Source organism: Panthera onca, chromosome A2, assembly GCF_046562875.1.
Source record: "Panthera onca isolate mPanOnc1 chromosome A2, mPanOnc1 haplotype 2, whole genome shotgun sequence".
NCBI classification, from domain to species: domain Eukaryota; kingdom Metazoa; phylum Chordata; class Mammalia; order Carnivora; family Felidae; genus Panthera; species Panthera onca.
The window spans coordinates 52,660,554-52,682,254 of NC_138340.1; the positions used below are offsets into that span (position 1 = coordinate 52,660,554).

A 21,701-nucleotide genomic window follows, 5' to 3' on the forward strand; every position below is an offset into this window, starting at 1 on the left:
TGGACTTTTCCTTAAAGGCATTTAGGAGCGTAATGATGGTGTGATGAGATTTAAAACAGTGCTTACCACATTTTAGGTGGTACCTGAAGTGACTATAAATTGCACACCGTCACGGTGTTGATTAATATTGAGTCACGTTGGTTTTCATTTCTTCTGATTACTTGCAGGAGAGTCTCAATTTAGTAGAGTTAGATCTTTAATACCTATATTGCAAGTATTCATCTTTTTTTTTTTTTAATGAAGAACCTTCCTCAAAATATCTGGCTAGAATTTAATCACATTGTTTTGTTGTCATCCTATTTATTTTAATATAAAGCTTCTAGTAAATGGCAAAAAAAAACCCAACAAAAAACAAAAACAGAAGACTGGCTTTTCATATGTGGTAGTAAAATAAACTTGAGCTTTAAAAAAAAAGTGGATCTGTTAAAAATATACATCAAGTAAATGATGGTACAAAAAACACATTGATGCAGCAAAGATTATAATGGGAGTAGGTAAATCACAGAAGGAGAGATCCATCCAGTTCATCAGTTTTTCTCTTTATGGGTCACGCTTTTGGTGTCAAGTCTAAGAACTCTTTGCTTAGCCCTGGACCCTGAAGATTTCCTCTAATAAATTTTTCTAAAAGGTTTATGGTTTCATGTTTTACATTTAAGTCTGTGAACCACTTTGGGTTCATTTTCTTATGAAGTATGAGGTTCCGAGTGAGGGTCCATTTTCTTTTTTGCCTATGGATATCCAACTGGTCTAACTCCATCTGTTGAACACACCTTTTCTCCAGGTAAATTGATTTTGCACCTGTGTCAAAAATCTCCTGGGCATATTTGTGCAGGTGTGTTTCTTGGTTCTCTATTCTGTTCCATTGGTCTGTGTCTACCCCTCCACCAATGCTATGGTCTTGATTATTGTAGCTATATAATCCGTCTTAATATCAGGTAGTCAGATTGTTCCCATTTTATTCTTCTTTTAAAAAATAATTTTACCTATTCCAGTTCCTTTGTCTTTCCCTATAAATTTTAGAATGGTCTCCTCTGTATCTACAAGGCATCTTGCTGAGATTTGGATAGGAATGCCATTAAATCTGTACATTGATTTGGGGAGAGTTGACACATTTACTATGCTGAATCTTCTAATCCGTGAGCACTGCGTATCTCCCCATTTATTTAGATCCTTTATTTCTTTCATCAGCATTCTGTAGTTTTTAGCATACAAGTTCTTCTTTTGGAAGAACTTATACAAATTCTTCTTTTGGAAGAACTTATACAAGTTCTTCTTTTGGAAATGTGTTGATTTCCTGTCATTCCGTAAGGGTATTGTCGCCAAGTGTGAGATTCTGAGTTGACATTTCTTTTCCTTTGGCATCTGAAAATATTGCATCACTTCCTTTGCATCTCCATATTTTCTGGTGATAAATCTACTGTCTTTCTCATAGTCAGGTGTTTTTCTCTGGCTGCTTTTAAGACTTTTTCCTTTAGTTTTCCAAAGTTTAATGTGTCCTGGTGTGGGTTTTGAGAGAGGGTTATCCTGTTTGAGGTTTACCCAGCTTCTTGATTCTGTAGGTTTATGTCTCTTACCAAATGTAGGGAGTTTTCAGCCACTATTTCTTCAGGTACGTTTTCATCCCCACTCTTTTTCTTGTCAACTTCCAGGACTATGACTACATGAATGTGAGGTCTTTTGTTATACAGTCCCACAGATCCCTGGGGCTCTGTTCTTTTTTTTTTTTTTTTTTTTTTTTTCTTCTAGACTGTTTTCCTTCTGATGTTCAGATTGGGTTGTTTCTATGTCTTCCAATTACTGATTCTTTCCTCTGTTTCCTCCATCCTGATGTTGAGCCCAACCATTGAGTTTTTATGTCAGTTACCAGATTTTTCAGTTCTAAAATTTCCATTTGGTTCTTTTTTTTCCTTCTTCTTCTGTTTCTTTGCCCAGATTTTCTATTTTTTCATGTGTTGCAAGCATGGTCCCATTTGCACATTGAAGCATTTTTATGATGGTTACTCTAAAATGTTTGTCAGCTCATCCTAGCATCCCTGTCATCTTGGCAGTGGTATCATGATTGCTTTAAAAAAAAATTTGATATAAAGTCTTCCCAGTTTTCCATATGAGAAATGATTTTCAACTAAAATGCATGCATTTTAGGGGTGCATTTGAGACTCTGGATCATATTAAGTTTTCTGTTTTATGAGACACCTCTTTGGCAGGGGAAGCAGGGGGCAGTGGGAGGAGGGTGTACTGCCTCATTACTTCCAGGTGGGGGTAGAAGTCCAGGTTCCCTGCTCAGCTTCTGTGACATCTGAAGAGGGAGGGTTCTTCATTACTTATGAGGCCGGGGAAGTTCTGGCTCCCTACCAGGCCTCCAGGAATAACTCCCTGGCTGGGAGGGGTAGAGGTGCCTCCTTACTGTTCCGCATGTGGCCTCCACTGACTCTGGAGGGATGGGGTACAGGGCCTGTCTCTGCCTGAGGAGGATGAAAGTCCCTCCGAGGGACTGTAAGACCACCACTCCAGCAGGAAGGTCAGGTTACTTTGTAGCCTGGCAAGGGGGGACATCTTGGCTCCACCCAGCCTCTGCTAGCCAGGATGGGAACGCAGCTCTGGTGTTTTCTGTGGTGTTTGGCTGCAAATAGAGCAGTTTTCATCTAGAAGTTTTCTATTTTGCTAGGCTGCCCCTTTCCTGTCTTTTTAGCTCGAAGTCTCAGATATATAGGGCCAAACAAGAGCCCAGGGAACTCATCACTGTGTCATTCTTTGGGTCCTGGGATTCCTAGCTGGTCTGCCTTTGCCTCTCCACCTTTTAGACTTGTCTTATGTTTAAGTATAATGTTCAGGGTTTTTCATTGTATTTGGCAGAAAAATAGGGAAAAGTGACTGTACTCAATCCCCCCTGAACCAGATGTGCCAGTATGTTTTAAGAGGTCTCCAGGTACCCAGGGTTGAGAACCACTGATATAGGCCATAAGCTTCATGAGGGCTGGGGTTGTGTCTATTCTTTACCTGTAATAACTTCTATACCTGATGCCTCAGTAAGGATTTTTTGGATGGATGGATAGGTGGAAGGAAGGGAGGATGGGTGGGTGGGTAGGTGGATGGGTGGGTGGATGGATGAATAAATGAATGCATATGAGAATGGAACGAGCAGCCAGAATGGTTCACTCTCACCAATGCCCCCATACACACATACCTTCAGTCTAGCTAGACACAAGCCTGGCCCCAGCACCAGTAGGGGGCTTGGCCAGCAGGTGGCGCTGAGGAGCCCCAGGTGTGGTCCTGGGATGACTGCTGCAGTGAGGTCACTTGACTGAAGGAGACAGACATTAAAGAAACTCCCAATTACCTAGGAGCACTCTCTTATAAACATCTCATCTACTTCTCCTTTCTCTTCTGCCAGCTCTTTTATTTACCTCAATATCATAAATACTTCTTTTTTTCTCTCTCTCAAGAAGAGAACAGACTGGATAACTTTGATCATCGAAAGTGCCTTTCTCAAGGCTTAATCTCCAGGGATTTGGAACAAAAATAAAACATTATTCATCATGTCCTGAAATGATACGTGTGTGTATGCTGGGCCCGGTGGTGTGTGCAGTGTCTTTGTCTAATGTTAGCACAGATGTTCATAGTTCCAATTCCATGAAATCTTTATTTAAAGTGTCTATTCACTTATCTCTTACTAGAGTGAAAAGGTGAGGGAGCTAGAGCAGGAGGTCTGAAGCCCACTCAAATATCCTAGAAGGTGGGTATCACTTGGGCCTTTAGCGAACTTGGTCTTCAGTCATTTTTGGACCTTAGTGCAGGGCACCAAGCCCCATAAACTCCAGAAATCTCTGTTTCCACACCATTAAAATGGAAGAAAAAAAAATGATCCCTTTATCATAAAGTCAGTGTGCGGATTCAGTGAAGCAACATGGAAACCCTCCTAGACCAATGCTGGTATGTAGGAAACCTTTGAAATCTTACTTTTCTTTTTGTTCATTGCTTTTCAAGGCCAGAGAGTAAGAGAGAATGGAGCTGAGATTTTTATACTCCTCTGTTTACCATTTAGTGGTAATCATCCTTCAGTGTCCCATCCCTGGCCTCATTTCAGTATCCCAGCCTGTCCCACCAGGGGTAGGGCATGGGAAGCAGAGACAAACAAGTCCAACCTCCCAAAGTCTTAAGCCAAGTTATCAATGAGAGAAGATCACAGAGGCACAGGAGGAGAGGGGTGATGTCACTCAGTCACGTCCATTCCACTTCTAAGGATTAAGAAGTTATGTGTAACATTGTGCCCCTTCCACAAGAAACCACGAGATTTATTTTATCTAAAACTCAGTTCCAGCTAAAGCTGTCTTTCTGTTAAGCAACTATTTTGCTTTCATGCAAACAACACTAGAATCTTGTAATTGATCCTGTTTTCTTCTTTGTTCTGGCTCCTGGGAAGCTCAGAGTCAAAACTGTGGCCCAACTCTAGTGGTCCGTTAGGATCCACCTTAGTTTCATCCTTAATTGCCTAACATTCTTTACTCCCCTTTAAAAAAAAATCCTAGTGCCTGGTAGGTATTTTTAGGGAGCAATACTAGTGTATGAAGATAGGTTTTTAAAACAGAGATATGGAAACCTAGACAGCCCCTTGCTTAAACTACTGAATTTTTTTTAATCAACTTTTTTGAGATATAATTTACATACTATGAAATTCACCCATTCTAAGTAAATCATACAATTCAATTATTGTTAGTAAATTTCCAGAGTTATACAATCATCATCAGAATTCAATTTTAGGGCATTGCCATGACTCTCAAAGATTCCTTCCTGTTTCCACGTCTAGTTTCGGGCAACCACTAATCTACTTTCTGTCTCTATGGATATCCTATTGTGGACTTTTTACGTGAGTGGAATCATACAGTGTGTTGCCTTTTGTGTCTACCTTCTTTAGGAGTTAGCATTTTGGTTTTGCAATTTATCCTTGCTATAGCATGCATCAGTACTTGTTTTTTTTTTTTTTTTAATTGACAACTAACATTCCATTGCATGGTTATACCGTCTTTTGATTATCCATTCACCAGTTGAAAATCTGGGTTGTTTCTACTTTTCGGCTATTATTAATAATGCTAGAAATAGTCACATGCAAATCTGTGTGTGGATCTCTTGAGTAGAAATCTCGGTGTGGAACCACTTGTTATTATGATAACTATGTTTAACTGTTTGAGAAACTACCAGACTTTTCCACAGTGGATGCACCATTTTACATTCCCACCAGCAGTATATGAGGATCCTAATTTCACCAGAGTCTTATCATTATGATCTGTCTTTTAAAAGTATAGTCATCGAGTAGACGTGAAGTGGTGTCTCATTGTGATTTTGATTTGCATTTCCCTGATGACCAGTGGTGTGGAGCATCTTTCCACAAGCTTCTGAACCACTCCTGTACCTTCTTCAGTGAACTGTCTATTCAGATCCTTTGCCCATTTTTAAATTGGGTTATTTGTCTTATTGAGTTGGAAGAATTCTCCAAATATTCTGGATACATCAGACATACAATCTATCAGATATATGATGTACAAATATTTTCTCCCATTCTGTAGCTTTTTCCTTTCTTAGTGGTACCTTTTGAAACATAAGAGTTTTAAATTTTGACGAAGTCTATCTTAGCAATTTTTCTCTGTATGGGTTGTACCTCTGGTGTTGTATCTAAGAAATCTTCGGCTAACTCTAGGTCTCGAAGCTTTTCTCTTATGATTTCTTCTGATAGTTTTAAGAGGTTTAGCCGTTACATTTAGGACTAATGTCAGTTTGAGTTAGTTTTTGTGTGTGGTGTGAGGGAAAGGTCTAGATTCATTATTGTGCATGGAGAGGTCAGTTATTGCAGCACTGGAGCCATTTCATTTGTCCCCTGCCTTCTTCTCTCCCTTCCTCTACTTCAACATGCCTGCAGATGAGCAACACTGCTCCTCAGTGGCAGCCGTGGCCCCCACTTTCTTGTCACTTCAGTTCATGAGACCAACAGACTCTCTTGGCTGTACAACCCCAGTCCCAGTTTTCCAGAAGAGAGAATGGGACTTGGCCCTTCCGGGTCAGAGGACATCCCCTAGTCCAAACACATGTCTAAGGATCAGATTTACCCTGCCAGGGGCCCACCCCTAGGTGGATGATGGTCCTCAGAGAAGGAAGCTGGTGAGCTGGGCAAATACCCGCACAAGGAGTCTATTCCAGGGTCATTTCTAGGGTCATTATGTTATATTTGGCATTCCGGATTCCCTATGAACTAGCTTGACATTTCCAGCTTGGGGCTCACACAGGTCATACCCTCAGAATTTGTTTTTGCTTGACCTGCATTCAAGTGCTCAAGAAAACAAATAAAACAATTGAATAGTTGGCATTTTAAAACTAAAAGATTTCGTGTACAAATCCAGCTTTTATGCTTCATTTTAAAAATAGGCAGATCTGGGTCTACAGCAGTTGGTGGCATCTGAGCAAAGAATATACCCTCCAGGGTGCCCCAGTCCCCGCCACTCCCTCTTGCTCCACACACAGTCCCCTGTTCTTATTTTTTTTTATTTTTTATTGTTTATTATTTTTGAGAGAGAGAGAGACAGAGAGAGAGACAGAGACTGAGAGCAAACAGGGAAGGGGCAGAGAGAGAGGGAGACACAATCAGAAGTCGGCTCCAGGCTCTGAGCTCTCAGGACAGAGCCCGACGTGGGGCTCGAACTCACAGACCGTGAGATCATGAGCTGAGCTGAAGTCAGACGCTTAACCGACTGAGCCACCCAGGTGCCCCTAGTCCCCCATTCTTATTAACTTTCCCTCCCTGACTCTGTGAGACATTTGAATATGTGCCTGCACCCCCAGAAAACTCTTCAGGGGTGCTCTCATCTGCCTCTTGCTTCTTATCCAGAGACTAACTCTTAACCCAGCACTGCCCTCGATTCGAAGTCAGACATGTTCCTGCAGCACTGAGTTCATAACAGGATTTTGCTATTTGCAGTCTGCTTTCTGCACCATGTGTCAGTAGCATTGACACCCAAGTCTGGGTGTTTTATGGAAATTATGCCTTGGCCAGATTCGGTGAGAATCTGCTGCACTTGGGGTACTTCATGCATGGCACCTCTCTTGTGTAATTAGAGCAAATAAATTAATATTCAGACTTACTTGACTAAAATAAGCATCCAGCGCCAAGGATTCCCAGCGAGTAAAACAGTTGGGAATAGGGAGTGGTGGGTGAGGCACTTTAGAATCCATCAAGAAAGGAATCCCAAACTCTCACTTTTCACTAAAGAAAATAAAAGCTGTGTTAAGAATGTGGAAGAGTTTCCTTTGAAAACATTTTTTTCCAGTGGAATACCTCTATTCTGTTTTGAAAAATGAATGCAGTTCGTTCCTGCTTTTTTCCCTGTTACAAAACTAAGATGCTCTCATTGTTGATATCTGGGGAAATGCCAGGAATAATCAACATCACCTCCCACCCAGAGGAAACCATTGTTAACATAACGTAATAGAGACTCACCCTCATTCTAAACCTGATAATAGAATCATCCTGCACAAACAACATCTGTTATAAATTTAATTTCATTATAAGCATTTTTCTGTATAACTAATGGTGCTCCATAAATGTGATTATCAATGACCGCATGATATTCTACTCTGTAGCTATCCCATAATGTATTTCATTTCCAAATGTTAGATTTATTTCCTCATACTGGCTATCATAAATGATGTTGCAGTAAGCATCCTTGTGTGTGAATCTGTACTCATCTTTTGGATTAGCATGAGAGAAATTTCTAATAATAAAGTTTCCAGGGGCGCCTGGGTGGCTCAGCCGGTTGAGCGTCCAGCTTCGGCTCAGGTCGTGATCTCACAGTTCATGAGTTTGAACCCGCATCGGGCTCTGTACTGGCAGCTCAGAGCCTGGAGCCTGCTTTGGAATCTGTGTCTCCCTCTGTCTCTGCTCCTCCCCAGCTCATGCTCTGTCTCTTTCTCTCTCTCTCTCCTTCAAAAATAAATAAAAACATTAAAAAAAAAGTTTCCAGCAAAAAGTAGAAAAGTTACATGAAAGGTATCAATATTCATCAATTAGCATAAATCTTACCTCAAATTTGTGTTGGTCTAGACATCCTCATGAAAAATATGCCCATGTCTTCTGTAGTTAGATCCTCCTTCCTGTGTCTCTTGCTGGCTCTCATCCATGTGGTTTTCCAGAGTCCATCCAACAAACTTCTTTTGAGATCTGTTATGTGCCGGCCTGATGCCAGCATGGGAGAATGGCAGTGAGTGAAAAGGTGTTGCCCCCGCCATGAAGGATGAGACGTACCCTTGATGGTGACCGGTGTCTCACTTTAGAAACAGAAATAGTGGACGCTTTCCATGTTCTAGACGTGCTCCCTGTTTAGTTAGGGAGAATCAGCTAAAGAAAGAATAGTAAGCTAGGTGATGTAAAGGGAAGTGTTAGAAGCAATGTGGGGACACCAAAGGGGGTGCTTTAAGGCAAATGGTGCCCCAGAGGGGGGAAACAGCACAAGCAAAGGCATAGAGATGTAAAGACTCACCATTCTGGCAATTCCCTTCCAATTCCTCGAACTCAGCTCTGTACTTTCATTCTTTCTTCTCTTCATCCTTAAATTCTTCTGCCTTCCTCCTGGAGAACTTCTACTCATCCTTCAAAGCCCAGCTCACAGAACACTCCTTCTCCAGTGTTCTTCTTGGCATCCATACTCCACCTTGAGAGTGGCTGTTTCTCCTTCCTCTGTCCTGTCAGCTGCTTTGATCTTACCTCAGTCATCATTTTTGTCCCAGTTACATTCTAGAATTTTTAATGTTTCAAAAATTTTTTTTTAATTTTTGATACTGTTCATTTATCTTTTGTCTTTATTCTCACGTTAATTGACGAACTCCTTGAAGTCAGGGGTAGTGTATCAGTTAAGATTTAGTTTGGCTGTGTGTGATAGAAAACCTATGCTACCCAGAAGTGGAGAGCCCTGACTTATTTGGCAGCTCTTATAGTCATCAGAGACCTCAGCTCCATTCAAATTGCTGCTTCAATGTTCTCGTTTTTTGACTCTTCCTCATGGTCCCAACAAGGCTACTTAAGCCCTGTTCATCCTATCAACATTCTGTCCAGCTGGAAGAATGAAGGGCCAAAGAAAAGAATACATCCTCCCTTTAGGGCTGCTTTTTGTAAGTTGCAAACTACACTTCTGTTTCCATTTCATCGGAACTTAGTCACATGACCATACCTAGATACAAAGGAGTCTGGAAAATGTAGTCTGTACTCCAGGCAGCTGTGTATTCAGCTAAAAAATAGAAGTCTGTTACTAAATAGAGGAGAAATAATTATGGAAGACCATTGGCAGGTTTTGCCACAGTGAAAAACAAGGTCAAAGATGATTCCTCTGAGTCAAACTGGGCCAGCTCTGGGATCATTGTGTTACCCAGAAATGGAAGAAAACACAACAGCTACTATTGTTGAGTATGTCCTATATGTCAGACACTGTACTAGGTGCTTCCACCCTATTTTAGAGATGAGGAAAATGGAGACTTGGTGCAGTGAAATATCTGGCCCAGCTAATTAGAGCAGAAACAAGATTAGAGCAGAGATTAGCTGGTTTACAAAGTTTAGGTTCTTAACCACTGGCCAATTCTTCCATCCAAGTGAGCTCCACGCCTTCTGTGAATCAGCATTGCTGAAATGGCTAGAAAAGTGGGAAGGTGAGGCCACTGGGAGCCTCATTTAATGTCTAGCATCTCTCCAAACCCACCAATTCCTCTTGCCTTCCCTTCCTATTAGCAGAGACCCCTACCTATTGGTCTCTTTTTATCTAAAACCAATATCTGCAAGTTCTACTTAGGTAAATAGTTGCCACTGAGAAAGGAGTATTTCTAATTTGGAGTGAGGTCCAGGACACCTCTTCTTGCATACCTCCCATGATGGGGGGCTTACTATATCAAGGCAATTCATTGCATTGCTTTCAGCGGAGAGCTGTATTCTTTGGCAGTTCGAGGTGCTTATTCTTCAGTTAGTTCTCAACTAAGGACCATTTTGCCTCCCAATGGATATCTGGCAATGTCTAGAGATATTTTGGTCTGTCATGACTGGGAATGGATGAGAGGGTGCTACTGGAATCTAGTGAGTAGAGGCCAGGGATGCTGCTAAACATCCAACAAAGCACAGGACAGTCCTTCACAGCAAATAATTATCCAGCTCAAAATGTCAACAGGACAAAGGTTGAGAAATAGACTAAGGTTTGAATCTTGACATCGCCAGTCTCTTCCTAGCTGTGTGACCCTGAGTAGGTTGCCTTGCCTCTCTGAGCCTGAGCTGTTTCCTCGTGTCTACCTTGGTGATCATCACATGCCCTCCCTATGTGCTTGTGGCAGGCATTTAATAACTGATATCTGAAAAGCCCAGAGCTTGGCTCCTTACCATCGTAGCTTCTCTCGTCAACATTCCCAGGATGTGGAAGGAACGTTGAATACCTTTGTTTATTTGCTGGCACATGGGCCTGATTAGATTACACTGTTTGTAATCTTTCTGGAAAAAGTCCCACTGCAGCTAATGGTTTTGGAATGGAGCCATTCCCTTAATTCAAAATTAATGGCTTGCTCGTGCACACAAGCCTCTTAGAGAGAAGGGATTCATTTCTGCTGATCCCCCAGTCCTCGTCACCTGGGAATTGTCAGAGCTTTCCCACCCCACTGTCTCAACGACCCTCCCAACAGCCCAGGGAGGTAATGATGCTTTCCCTACTTTAACAGGGAAAGTAATTGGAGACGTGGCTGTTGACCCAAGCTCTGCACAGCCCATCAAGTGGCAGAGCCCGGGTGAGAACTTTCTCCTTCCATCATCCGCTTCTTTAGGGACATAGTGCTATAAGGAAGCTACAGGTGCCCACCTTTCTCCCCCAATTGCACTGTCCACAGTGCCTCCTCCAGCTTCTATTCCCTGTCCCCCAGAGCACACCCTCTAGCCTGCACCATCTCTGTAGGCTTGGCCTTGATCCCAGAGACGGGCACCTCAGAACCTGATGGGGTCTGGGCAGCCTGAAGGGAGCATGGATGGCCTCCTGTGTAGCATTAGGTGCAATGAGGATCCACGTCCCCGGATACTTCCCGCTCGCAGCCTGATGTCCCTTTGGCGTTTATAGAGAGAAAACCATTCAACCATCAGTTTTTCAAAATGCAGATGTCCGAGGGAAGGGAAAGCACCTTACATTAGTTATCTCACTGAGTAGGGCATGTTCAGGGATTGGGTAAGAGGAATGGAGACCAGGAATGGCATACGAGCCTGTGACCCAGGCAGCCACACAGGCCCTGTGCTCAGGAGGGCCCCCGTCTCGGTTTCATGTTCTGCTGTTGCCATCTTGAAATTCTTAATAATTTTTTAATTTTTAATTTTGCCCTGGGCCCTGAAAATTACATAGCCAGCCCTGAGTGAGACAGGAGGTCAGTGTTGATGTGGCTGCTCCTTCTACTCTCTGGGTGCCCACCCTGTGGGACCCACTTTTTAGGGTTCCCTCAGGCTTCCTCCTCTTTCCCTGACACCCTCACCCCCACCCCGCATTCCTCAGGGGAGGCAGGTGCCAAGATAGGTCTGTAGTCAGCAGGTGGGTGCTCCATTTGCCTTTCCAGGAATCCTGCTCAATTCCATGGTTTCAGAGAACAAAGTGGATTTTCTTACTTCTGAAGCAGATCACTGAGCCGAAAGGAACTTTTCACCAGTAGATATCTGTTGAATGATTCGTAGCACCCTGCCCCTCACTCACTGGCTCATCCCTTTACCAAATATGCATTTATCTTTGGCTTCTATGTCTAAGCAAAATAACATGTCCAAGCTACAAAGGAGAACATGTGATAAAGAACTGTGCTTACAGAGATAGGAAGATAAATATATATAAATTTATATATATTTATATATATTACTTATATAAATATATATGTGATATTAATTTATATGTGTGTAAATTTATAAAAATATATTTATGTGAGATTAATTTATATGTGTGTAAATTTATATATATATAAATTTATATATATTTTTATATATGTGATATAGAACTGTGATATATGTGTGTGATATAGAACTGTGATATATATATGTGATAAAGAACTGTGCTCACAGAGATAGGAAGATAAATATATATATATAAATTTATATATATTTATATATATTTATATAAATATATATGTGATATTAATTTATGTGTGTAAATTTATATAAATATATTTATGTGATATTAATTTGTGTGTAAATTTATATATATAAATTTATATATTTATATATTATTTATATAAATATATATGTGATATTAATTTATATGTGTGTAAATTTATATAAATATATTTATGTGATATTAATTTATATGTGTGTAAATTTATATATATATAAATTTATATATATTTTATATATGTGATATAGAACTGTGGTATATGTGTGTGATATAGAACTGTGATATATATATGTGATAAAGAACTGTGCTTATAGAGATAGGAAGATAAATATATATATATAAATTTATATATATTTATATATATTATTTATATAAATATATGTGATATTAATTTATATGTGTGTAAATTTATATAAATATATTTATGTGATATTAATTTATGTGTGTAAATTTATATATATATAAATTTATATATTTATATATATTATTTATATAAATACATATGTGATATTAATTTTCCCCAACATCTTCTCAGTCAAAATATTGATAGAAAAGTTGGAAGCAATGTACAGCGAACACCTATATATCTACCACCTAGGTTACAAATTAACATTTTGCTCTTTTTGCTTGATTATATGTCTGTTCATTTATCCGTTCTTCTAATCAGCTATCCATCCAATTTGTTTTTTTGATTCATTTCAAAGTAAGCTGCAGACCTCAGTAGATTTCACCCCTAAACACTTAATATGCAACACTAATTTCTTTCCGGGGTGCCTGGGTGGCTCCATCAGTTAAGTGGTGGACTTTTGATTTTGGCTTAGGTCGTGGTCCCAGGGTTGTGGGATCGAGCCCCACATTAGCGTCCACGCTGAACATGGAGCCTTCTTGGGATTCTCTCTCCCTCTTCCTCTGTTCCTTCCCTGCTCGCTCTCGCTCTCTCTCTCTCTCTCTCTCTCAAAATTTTTTTTTCCTTTTTTAGTCAAAAGGTAAAAAGTAATGATTTTTATATAAAAACAAATCATTTTCTGTCAAATACAATTATTGAATGACAAATAGTGTACACATAGTGAAAAGAAATTCTTGGTTCCCCTCTGTGTGCAATGAGGCAGAGAGAGAAATAAGAGAGAACTTTCCTCAAGGTAACAAGGAGAAAAGAGAAACATCTCTGTAATAGAGGGTGGTTGGAGCTACCTTGAGAATACCAAGCTGTGGGAATGTTTTAGGGAACAGCTTCCTGCTTCCTCCCAATCAAAACTGAAAATCTGAGATGAACTTCCTTAGCCTCTTTCCTCCTTGAGGTGGCTGCGGACTATTCCAGGGGGTGTGAACTTGGGCAGAACTGAAGGTGAAACTGCAAGGTCCTGGGTCTGGGATGTAGAAGTGGAGAAAGGTACAGGCTGATGCGGTGGATTTGGGGGTTATTATCCTCACAGAGCTGATGGCTGGGGTGGACGGGGTTGAGTGGGGAAGGCTCTCAGGCTGACAGGGGAGAGTGACAGGAGCAGAGAGCAGGACTGGGGCACAATAGAAGATGATGCTGTTCAGAAGAGGCACATTCAAAGAAGGTGGAGGGTTGCTCTGGCGGGCAGTTCAGAGCTGGAGGAGAATATAGAAAAGTACCCAAAGCAAGCCTCACAACAGGGTACTTGGAAAAAGCCTGTAGTGATCACCTGTGCCATCTTTCACATTTGACCCGTGAGAAATTGCAGGCTGAGAGACCACTCTGAGTATTAGTGGCAGAGCTGGGGCAAAATTGGTGCTACCCAGATGGTGCTTTTCCAACAAAGTAACTCAAGGGTTCCTTCCACAAGGATCAAATGCCTTAAGGTCTTGCTTTTTATTTTTAAAAATATCACACAAATTTAGCTTTCTTCTCAAGAATTTGTCTGGCTTTGTCTTAATGTTACAGTAGTCTGTTTTTGCTAAATTACTGAGAGATATTTACACTCTGTTAGGGTTTCTAAATTTTCTTCAGAATCATACTACTTTTTGATGAATATCAAAATCTCACAACCTCTTCCAGAAGTTTTAATTCCCTGCTTCCACCTCCCACCCCAATTAAGGATCATCAATAACAGTATACAATGTGTTTTCAGTGTAGCCTTACTAGCAAAGAAAGTGTTGTTACATATTACTTTGCACAGTTTATACAATGAAATTTTTTTCAAATATAAAAACAAAATAAGTAAAAAAAGATAAAATATGCTTTCTCAAACAACATAACTCCCTTCCCTTTTGAGAACCGTTAGTCTAAAGGGATGTGTAGATTTATTCCATGCTTTGGGCACCCTTGTAACCTCCCCCGTATCAGTTAGAGATGCTTTTGGCTGCAAGTAAAAACTCCCACAACAGTGACTTAAGCAAAGAAGACATTTCATTATTTCCCATTAATAACCAGTATGAAGGAAGAAGATTCCAGGGTTAGTTCAGCAGCTCAGTGATAATAGGACTCTGGGTTGGCATCACAGTGGTTTTCTTGGTATTTCCCTGATGGCCCCAAGATGACTGCCATAAGCCCCAAGCATCACCTCCTATAGGGAGAAGGGGGCAAGAAGCAAAACTTTTCTTTGTTTTGATCATTTGTCAGAGAGAAAGAAATTTCTAGAACCCTGGCTTTGCCATGAGACTTCCCCATCTACTTTCTTGGCCACAGTTGTGTCTTGTGCCCAATCCTAGACCAGCCACTGGCAAAGAGGAACTAGAGTGCCGTATCCAGCTCAGACCAGTCATGATGCAGCCCACCTTCCCAGAACACATGCCACATGGGACCTACACAAACTTTGCATTGCTTTTGCCCAACTCCCTCGCTAGAATGTAAACTCCATGGGGACAGAGATTTTTGTTTTGTTCACTGCTATATTCCCAACACCCAGAACAATGCCAGGAATTCACTAAATAGTCATTGAATGAGTGAAGAAATGAATGACTAAGGAAGGAAGGGGATTTGGACCGTAGGCTGTATCTGCTGCTCCCAACAGCATACAACCCCATTTAGATCAACTTGATGGTACCAAGTGACTCTACCTATCTCCAAGGCTCTGGCCTTAATCCTTGTGTCTTTCTTCCTAGGGAGGGAGCCCCAGCTGGAGGCTGCTCTTGTGCCAATGACCCTTCCCAATTCTTCCTGTGTCGTAGAAGACAAGATGTGTGAGGGGAATAAGACCACCATAGCCAACCCCCAACTGATGCCCCTGGTGGTGTTCCTGAGTGCCATCTCCTTGGTCACCGTGGGACTCAACCTGTTGGTCCTCTACGCTGTACGGAGTGAGCGGAAGCTACACACTGTGGGGAACCTGTACATTGTCAGCCTTTCTGTGGCAGACCTGATCGTGGGAGCTGTTGTCATGCCCATGAACATCCTCTACCTCCTCATGTCCAGGTGGTCCCTGGGCCACCCTCTCTGCCTCTTTTGGCTTTCCATGGACTATGTGGCCAGCACTGCATCAATTTTCAGTGTCTTCATCTTGTGCATCGATCGCTATCGCTCTGTCCAGCAGCCCCTCCGATATCTTAAGTATCGTACCAAGACCCGAGCGTCAGCCACCATCTTGGGGGCCTGGTTTCTCTCCTTCCTGTGGGTTATTCCAATTCTGGGATGGCATCACTTTATGTCACCGGCCTCGGGACACCGGGAAGACAAGTGCGAAACAGACTTCTATGATGTCACCTGGTTCAAGATCATGACCGCCATCATCAACTTCTACCTGCCCACCTTGCTCATGCTCTGGTTCTATGCCAAGATCTACAAGGCTGTACGGCAGCACTGTCAGCACCGAGAGCTCATCAATGGATCCCTCCCTTCCTTCTCTGAAATTAAGCTGAAGCCAGAGAACCCCAAGGTGGGGGCCAAGAAACCAGGGAAGGAGTCTCCCTGGGAGGTTCTGAAAAGGAAATCAAAAGATGCCAGTGGTGAGCCTGTCATGAAGCCACCATCCCAAGACTCAGAGGAGATGAAATGCCCAGGTGTCTTCAGCCAAGAAGAGGACAGAGAAATGGACAAACTCCACTGCTTTCCACTTAACATTGTGCAGATGCAGACTGAGGCAGAGGGGAGTGGCAGGAGTTATGTAGCTATCAACCAGAGCCAGGGCCAGCTGGAGATAGATGAACAGAGCCTGAGAATGCGTGTGGCCAATGAGATATCAGAGGATCAAATCCTAGGTGATAGCCAATCCTTTTCCCGGACAGACTCAGACACGCCCCCAGAGTCAGCATCAGGGAAAAGCAAACCTAGAAGTGGGTCTAGCACAGGACTGGATTACATCAAGTACACTTGGAAGAGGCTCCGCTCACATTCCAGACAGTACGTGTCTGGGTTGCACATGAACCGAGAACGGAAGGCTGCCAAACAATTGGGTTTTATTATGGCGGCCTTCATCCTTTGCTGGATTCCTTACTTTATCTTCTTCATGGTCATTGCCTTCTGCAAAAGCTGTTGCAATGAGCATGTGCATATGTTCACCATCTGGCTTGGCTATATCAACTCCACGCTGAACCCCCTCATTTACCCCTTGTGCAATGAAAACTTCAAGAAGACATTCAAGAAAATTCTCCACATTCGCTCTTAAGGGAGGCTACAAGGGGATGCAACCAAAGTGACACTTAGGCTGTCCCTGAAGAAAATGGAGGATGAGGCCTGTGAGTTGCCAGGCACCTGGGCTTTCCAGAGTCAAAAGAATAGTCTTAAGGACTAGGTAGCTTGGAAGGTTCTTAGACCCATTGGCAGAATAGCACATGTTGGTGGTCAGCAGAGAGATTGTACTCTGAGTAGAAAGCAGGATATTTCCAAGAGAATCAGACCTGGATGAGTTCTCCTGCTCCTCAGGAAATGTGGGAGCCTCAGACTCTCACTGTCATTCAAGTTTTCAGACTTGAATTAATTGGAAACTGAAGGGACACGTAGGTAGAGTTTTACTGGAGAATTAGAACTCTCAAGCCTTCCTGGAATGGAGTTATATGACTGTGCAGAGACCTCACATATGCAGATAGATGCTGTCCCCTTCCAGGGATCACCTTGATAGGCATGACAGCTATTCCATTGTGACTGTCACTTCTCAGAACACCTCTCCTCTGAGCCTCTCCTACAGCTTTCTCCAGAACCAGTGTCTGAACCACCTTGGAAATTCTGCTTTATTATTTCTCACTCATGCACATCTTAGAGTTGATAGGAAATTTTTCAGCTTGTACATTTCCTTGTTTGCAACCCCAAATTCCTTTTGGCTATTAACAGAATAATGATAAAAGCTGCCTTCAAAAGAAAAAGAAAAGGCGTGTTTTTAATGGTTGCACAATGAAAGCATAAAAAAAGGGAATGGGGAGAAGAAAACTATATCTCTTGAGTGCTGGGCCAGGCTTACCCCCCTTAAGCTCCGTGACACTCCATAGCAGGTGGATGGTGTTACTAGAAGAGCAAATTGTGATGTAGCAAGGTGACATAAAGTGCCCAACATCACACAGCTAGTAATGTGAGAGAGTTAGAATGAGAACCCTGTGGGGTTCTGGCTCATTGTAACACGTTTTCTCCAAAAGGCAAAAATTTGTCCTGTTAAGTATGTGCATGTGTGTGCACACAAACACACACAGACACACACACACGCACGCACGCACAACTATTCCTAAGAGTGGTGACAATTCTCAAAAGGATATGCTGAGAGAAGGAAAAGCTGGTATAGAATATTCCTGAGGCGGCAGAAGGTGATACTTTGAAGGGACAGTGTGCATTTTTATTTGTGAGTTCTGCTGTATTCATTGAAGAAAAGTCATCATGTTCTTTTATACTCACACCTCTTTAGTAAAAACTAGCAAAGGCATGGGACGTACAGTTTTCCTTGGTGTTTACATTGCAATCTGGTTGTGATTTATATTTTAAAACTTAATGCTAAACTGTAATGTATGTAGCCAAATGGAGTGCATGTACAAGCTGGTATTTTGTGTCCTGTGTTCCTGTTCGCATGATGTTAAAAATGACAGATTTTTACCTGCCTAAAATATATTTGAAACTACCTTGTTATGAGTTTGATTTATTTAATTCTCCCTTTCTGAGTCTCTTGGACTGAGAAGATGTATTGAAACATGCTGTCAAATATTATAAGATATGATACAGGATTGCTCTTTGGTTTCTGGTCGCATGTGTAAATGTCTTTAGGAAAGAACTTTTTATAACAAGCCTCACTGTCTGCTTGGCATCCCCCAAAGCTCTTCTTGGTCAAAATTGGGGGAGCTAATGAGACTTTTATCCTGGTTTTGAAAGCTGTAGCTGGTCTGTTTCTAGGTCAAAAAGCCTTTCCCAGAAGACCTGTGAGAGACTTGCTCCCCAAGATCCCTCAGCTTGCTCCCCAAGATCCCTCATAATGAAGGAGTTTTAAAAAGATCACCTCCCACAGACAAATGGCTAAGTGCCCATTATTCGTGTTGATGAATGGTTGAGGCAACTAGTGAAAAGTGGTTATAAGCTCTGACTTTGGGTCAAAGAGACCTGCATCTGAGTCTGATAAGAAGAAATGGTCAATATAAATTGTCAGAACACAAAAAGCCAGGCCCGTGCATTATTGAATATAGTGTTTATGGTGCATGCAGAGCATCTGGTACATGGTGGGGACTCATATGTAGTTTTAAAACATACTGTGCATATCATATGCCAGGCCCCATGCTTTACCACTGTTATCTAATTCAGCCTTTACACGGATCTCATGAGGGAGACTTCTGTATTTTTACAGCTAGGCAAACTGAGGCACAGAAAGAAACTGAGGAATGGGCAGACAGAAAAGGAGAAGTAGGAAGTGGGGGGCAGAAAGAGCATAAACCAAATGGCATAATATTCATGCACTCAAGAAAAATCTACATTCAAAAACATATTCTTCATTAATGTATTCATAAGTTAAATATATTCAAAGGGAAAATAAACCATCCTTAGCTTTTGATAAGTAGAAATTCCTTCAAATGATTCTCTTAAGATCATGTGAAAACCGGTCAACTACTGCATCACATAAATCTTTAAAAGCTTGTGAAACTATGCCACCTAATAGAAATTGCTATAAATCGTAGAAGCTGGTCATGTTAATAAAAGTGTTCATTCAGAAAAGCCATTAGTCTGCAGATTGGCCATTTGATGATTTGGTCATTTGGTTACTTGGCTTGCAGAAAATTGCTGGTCTCTCTTTTTAAGATGGGCCTTCCAGAGGAGATTTAAGTCAATACAGGGTGAAAAGGCTGCTGGCTGAGATGCATTCTAAGTTCCTTAAATAAATAATGCTTTTAAGATCTAATTTGCCAATATGTCATTCCACAGTGTTTTGGGCTTTCAACGCCTAGGCTGTGCAGCGTATGGTTCCCATTGAGCTGCAAGACAAATGATGAAGGTGGATTGACCTGAATCTCTGTGGTCTTGAATAAATGTCATGGGCCTCATTGCCTTGCTGTGTCCAAGAACATTCTCTGCCTTTTTCTGTGTCCTTGTCTGGCCTCTTTCATGATGCTCCATCATCTTGGTGCCCCAAGGCATGAGCATCAGTTCCAAAGTCCAAAGCTTAAAGAATCATCCTGTGTCTACCTTTGCTGCAATCAACTCTGAAGGGGATTGGGGGTCAGGTGGGACATGTGGTACAAACATGGCTGAAGGACCAACAGTTCCTAGAGAAGTGGAATCATTGTGAGCTGGGTTGAAACTCCAAAAGGTGTTAACTATAAGAATCTTGAAGTCTAGCAGAGGAAACAAGCTTTTAAAGAACTAGCTCAACCCAGGCTCATATAGAGTGAAGCCTAGAGGTGGATGGGTGTCATCCTACTGTTTTTTTTTTTTTAATCAAGTTTGTTACATTCAAAATATACAGTAAAATTTACCCATTTATAATGTAGAGGTCAATGAATCTTGACAGATGTACACACCCATGTCATCCCCATTTCAGTCAAGATATAGAACATTTCCATCATCCCAGCAAGTTCCTCATGCTCCCTCTATGCTCCAGGCAACCAGTGATCTGACTTCTAGACACTATAGATTAGTTTGGCTGATTCTGTAACTTTGCATAAATGGAATTATATGGTATGTATTCTTTTTTTTCATTTTGTCTAAGATTCACCCACCTTTCAATCAGCTTTATTATTATTATTAATGTTATTAAAGTATAGTTGACAGTGTTATATTAGTTTGCAGTGTACCTGTAGTGATTTGACAATTTTATACATTACTCACTGCTCACCACAGTAAGTGTAGTCATCATACAACGTGATTATAATACTACTGACCGTATTCTCTATGCTGTACTTTTCATCTCCACGATTTACTTATTTTACAACAGGAATTTTGTGCCTCTTAATCCCTTTCACCTATTTTGCCCACCACCCCACCCCCCTCCCTTCTGGCAACCACCAGTTTGTCTCTGTATTTATAAGTCTGTTTCTTTTTTTTAATTTATTTATTTAAATTCAAGTTAGTTAACATACAGTGTAGTATTGGTTTTGGCTGTAGAACCCAGTGATTCATCACTTACATATGACACCCAGTGCTCATCCCAACAAGTGCCTCCTTAATGCCCATCACCCATTTAGCCCATCCCCCCCCACCGCCCCTCCAGCAATCCTCAGTTTGTTCTCTGTATTTAAGAGTCTCTTATGGTTTGCCTCTCTATTTTTATCTTATTTTACTTTTCCTTCCCTTCCCCTAAGTTCATCTATATTTCTTAAATTCCACATATGAGTGAAAACATATGATATTTGTCTTTCTCTGCCTGACTTATTTTGCTTAGCATAATATCCCTTAGTTCCAACCACATTGTTGTAAATGGCAAGATTTCATTCTTTTTTTTAATGTTTTTATTTATTAGAGAGAGAGAGAGAGAGAGACTGAGTGTGAGTGGGGGTGGGGCAGAGAGAGAGAGGGAGACACAGAATCCAAGACAGGCTCCAGGCTCTGAGCTGTCAGCACAGAGCCCGACATGGGGCTTGAACTCAGAAACCATGAGATCATGACCTGAGCCAAAGCCGGAGGCTTAACCAACTGAGCCACCCAGGTGCTCCTCTACATATACGGATCTTTATCCATTCATCAGTTGATGGACATTTGGGCTCTTTCCATAATTTGGCTATTGTTGATAGCACTGCTATAAACATTGGGGTGCATGTGTCCCTTTGAATCAGCATTTTTAAAAAAATTTTTTTAACGTTTATTTATTTTTGAGACAGAGAGAGACAGAGCATGAACAGGGGAGGGGCAGAGAGAGAGGGAGACACAGAATCTGAAACAGGCTCCAGGCTCTGAGCTGTCAGCACAGAGCCCAACGCGGGGCTTGAACTCACGGACTGTGAGATCATGACCTGAGCCGAAGTTAGACACTCAACCGACCAAGCCACCCAGGCGCCCCTGAATTAGCATTTTTGTATCCTTTGGATAAATACCTAGTAGTGCAATTGCTGGGTCATGGGGTAGTTCTATTTTTAATTTTTTGAGGAATCTCCATATTGTTTTACAGAGTGGCTACACCAGTTTGGATTCCACCAGCAGTGCAAAAGGGTTCCCCTTTCTCCACATCCTCACCAACATCTGTTATTGTCTGAGTTGTTCAT

At 41.6% G+C, this 21,701-nt stretch overlaps 2 protein-coding genes across 4 annotated transcripts in view; both read left to right on the forward strand.

Annotated features, from left to right (window-relative positions):
* Positions 1–20,143, forward strand: part of HRH1 (histamine receptor H1) — an 80,832-nt gene extending 60,689 nt beyond the window's left edge. For all 3 annotated transcript variants that reach the window (XM_060631776.3, XM_060631773.3, XM_060631774.3), the window contains exon 2: positions 15,210–20,143. In XM_060631776.3, coding sequence (XP_060487759.1) covers positions 15,245–16,708 — 1,464 coding nt within the window. In that variant the 5' untranslated portion in view covers positions 15,210–15,244 and the 3' untranslated portion in view covers positions 16,709–20,143. The remainder of the gene's footprint in view (positions 1–15,209) is intronic.
* ATG7 (autophagy related 7) overlaps positions 1–21,701 on the forward strand; it is a 342,261-nt gene that overhangs the window by 60,622 nt on the left and 259,938 nt on the right. The window lies entirely within an intron of this gene.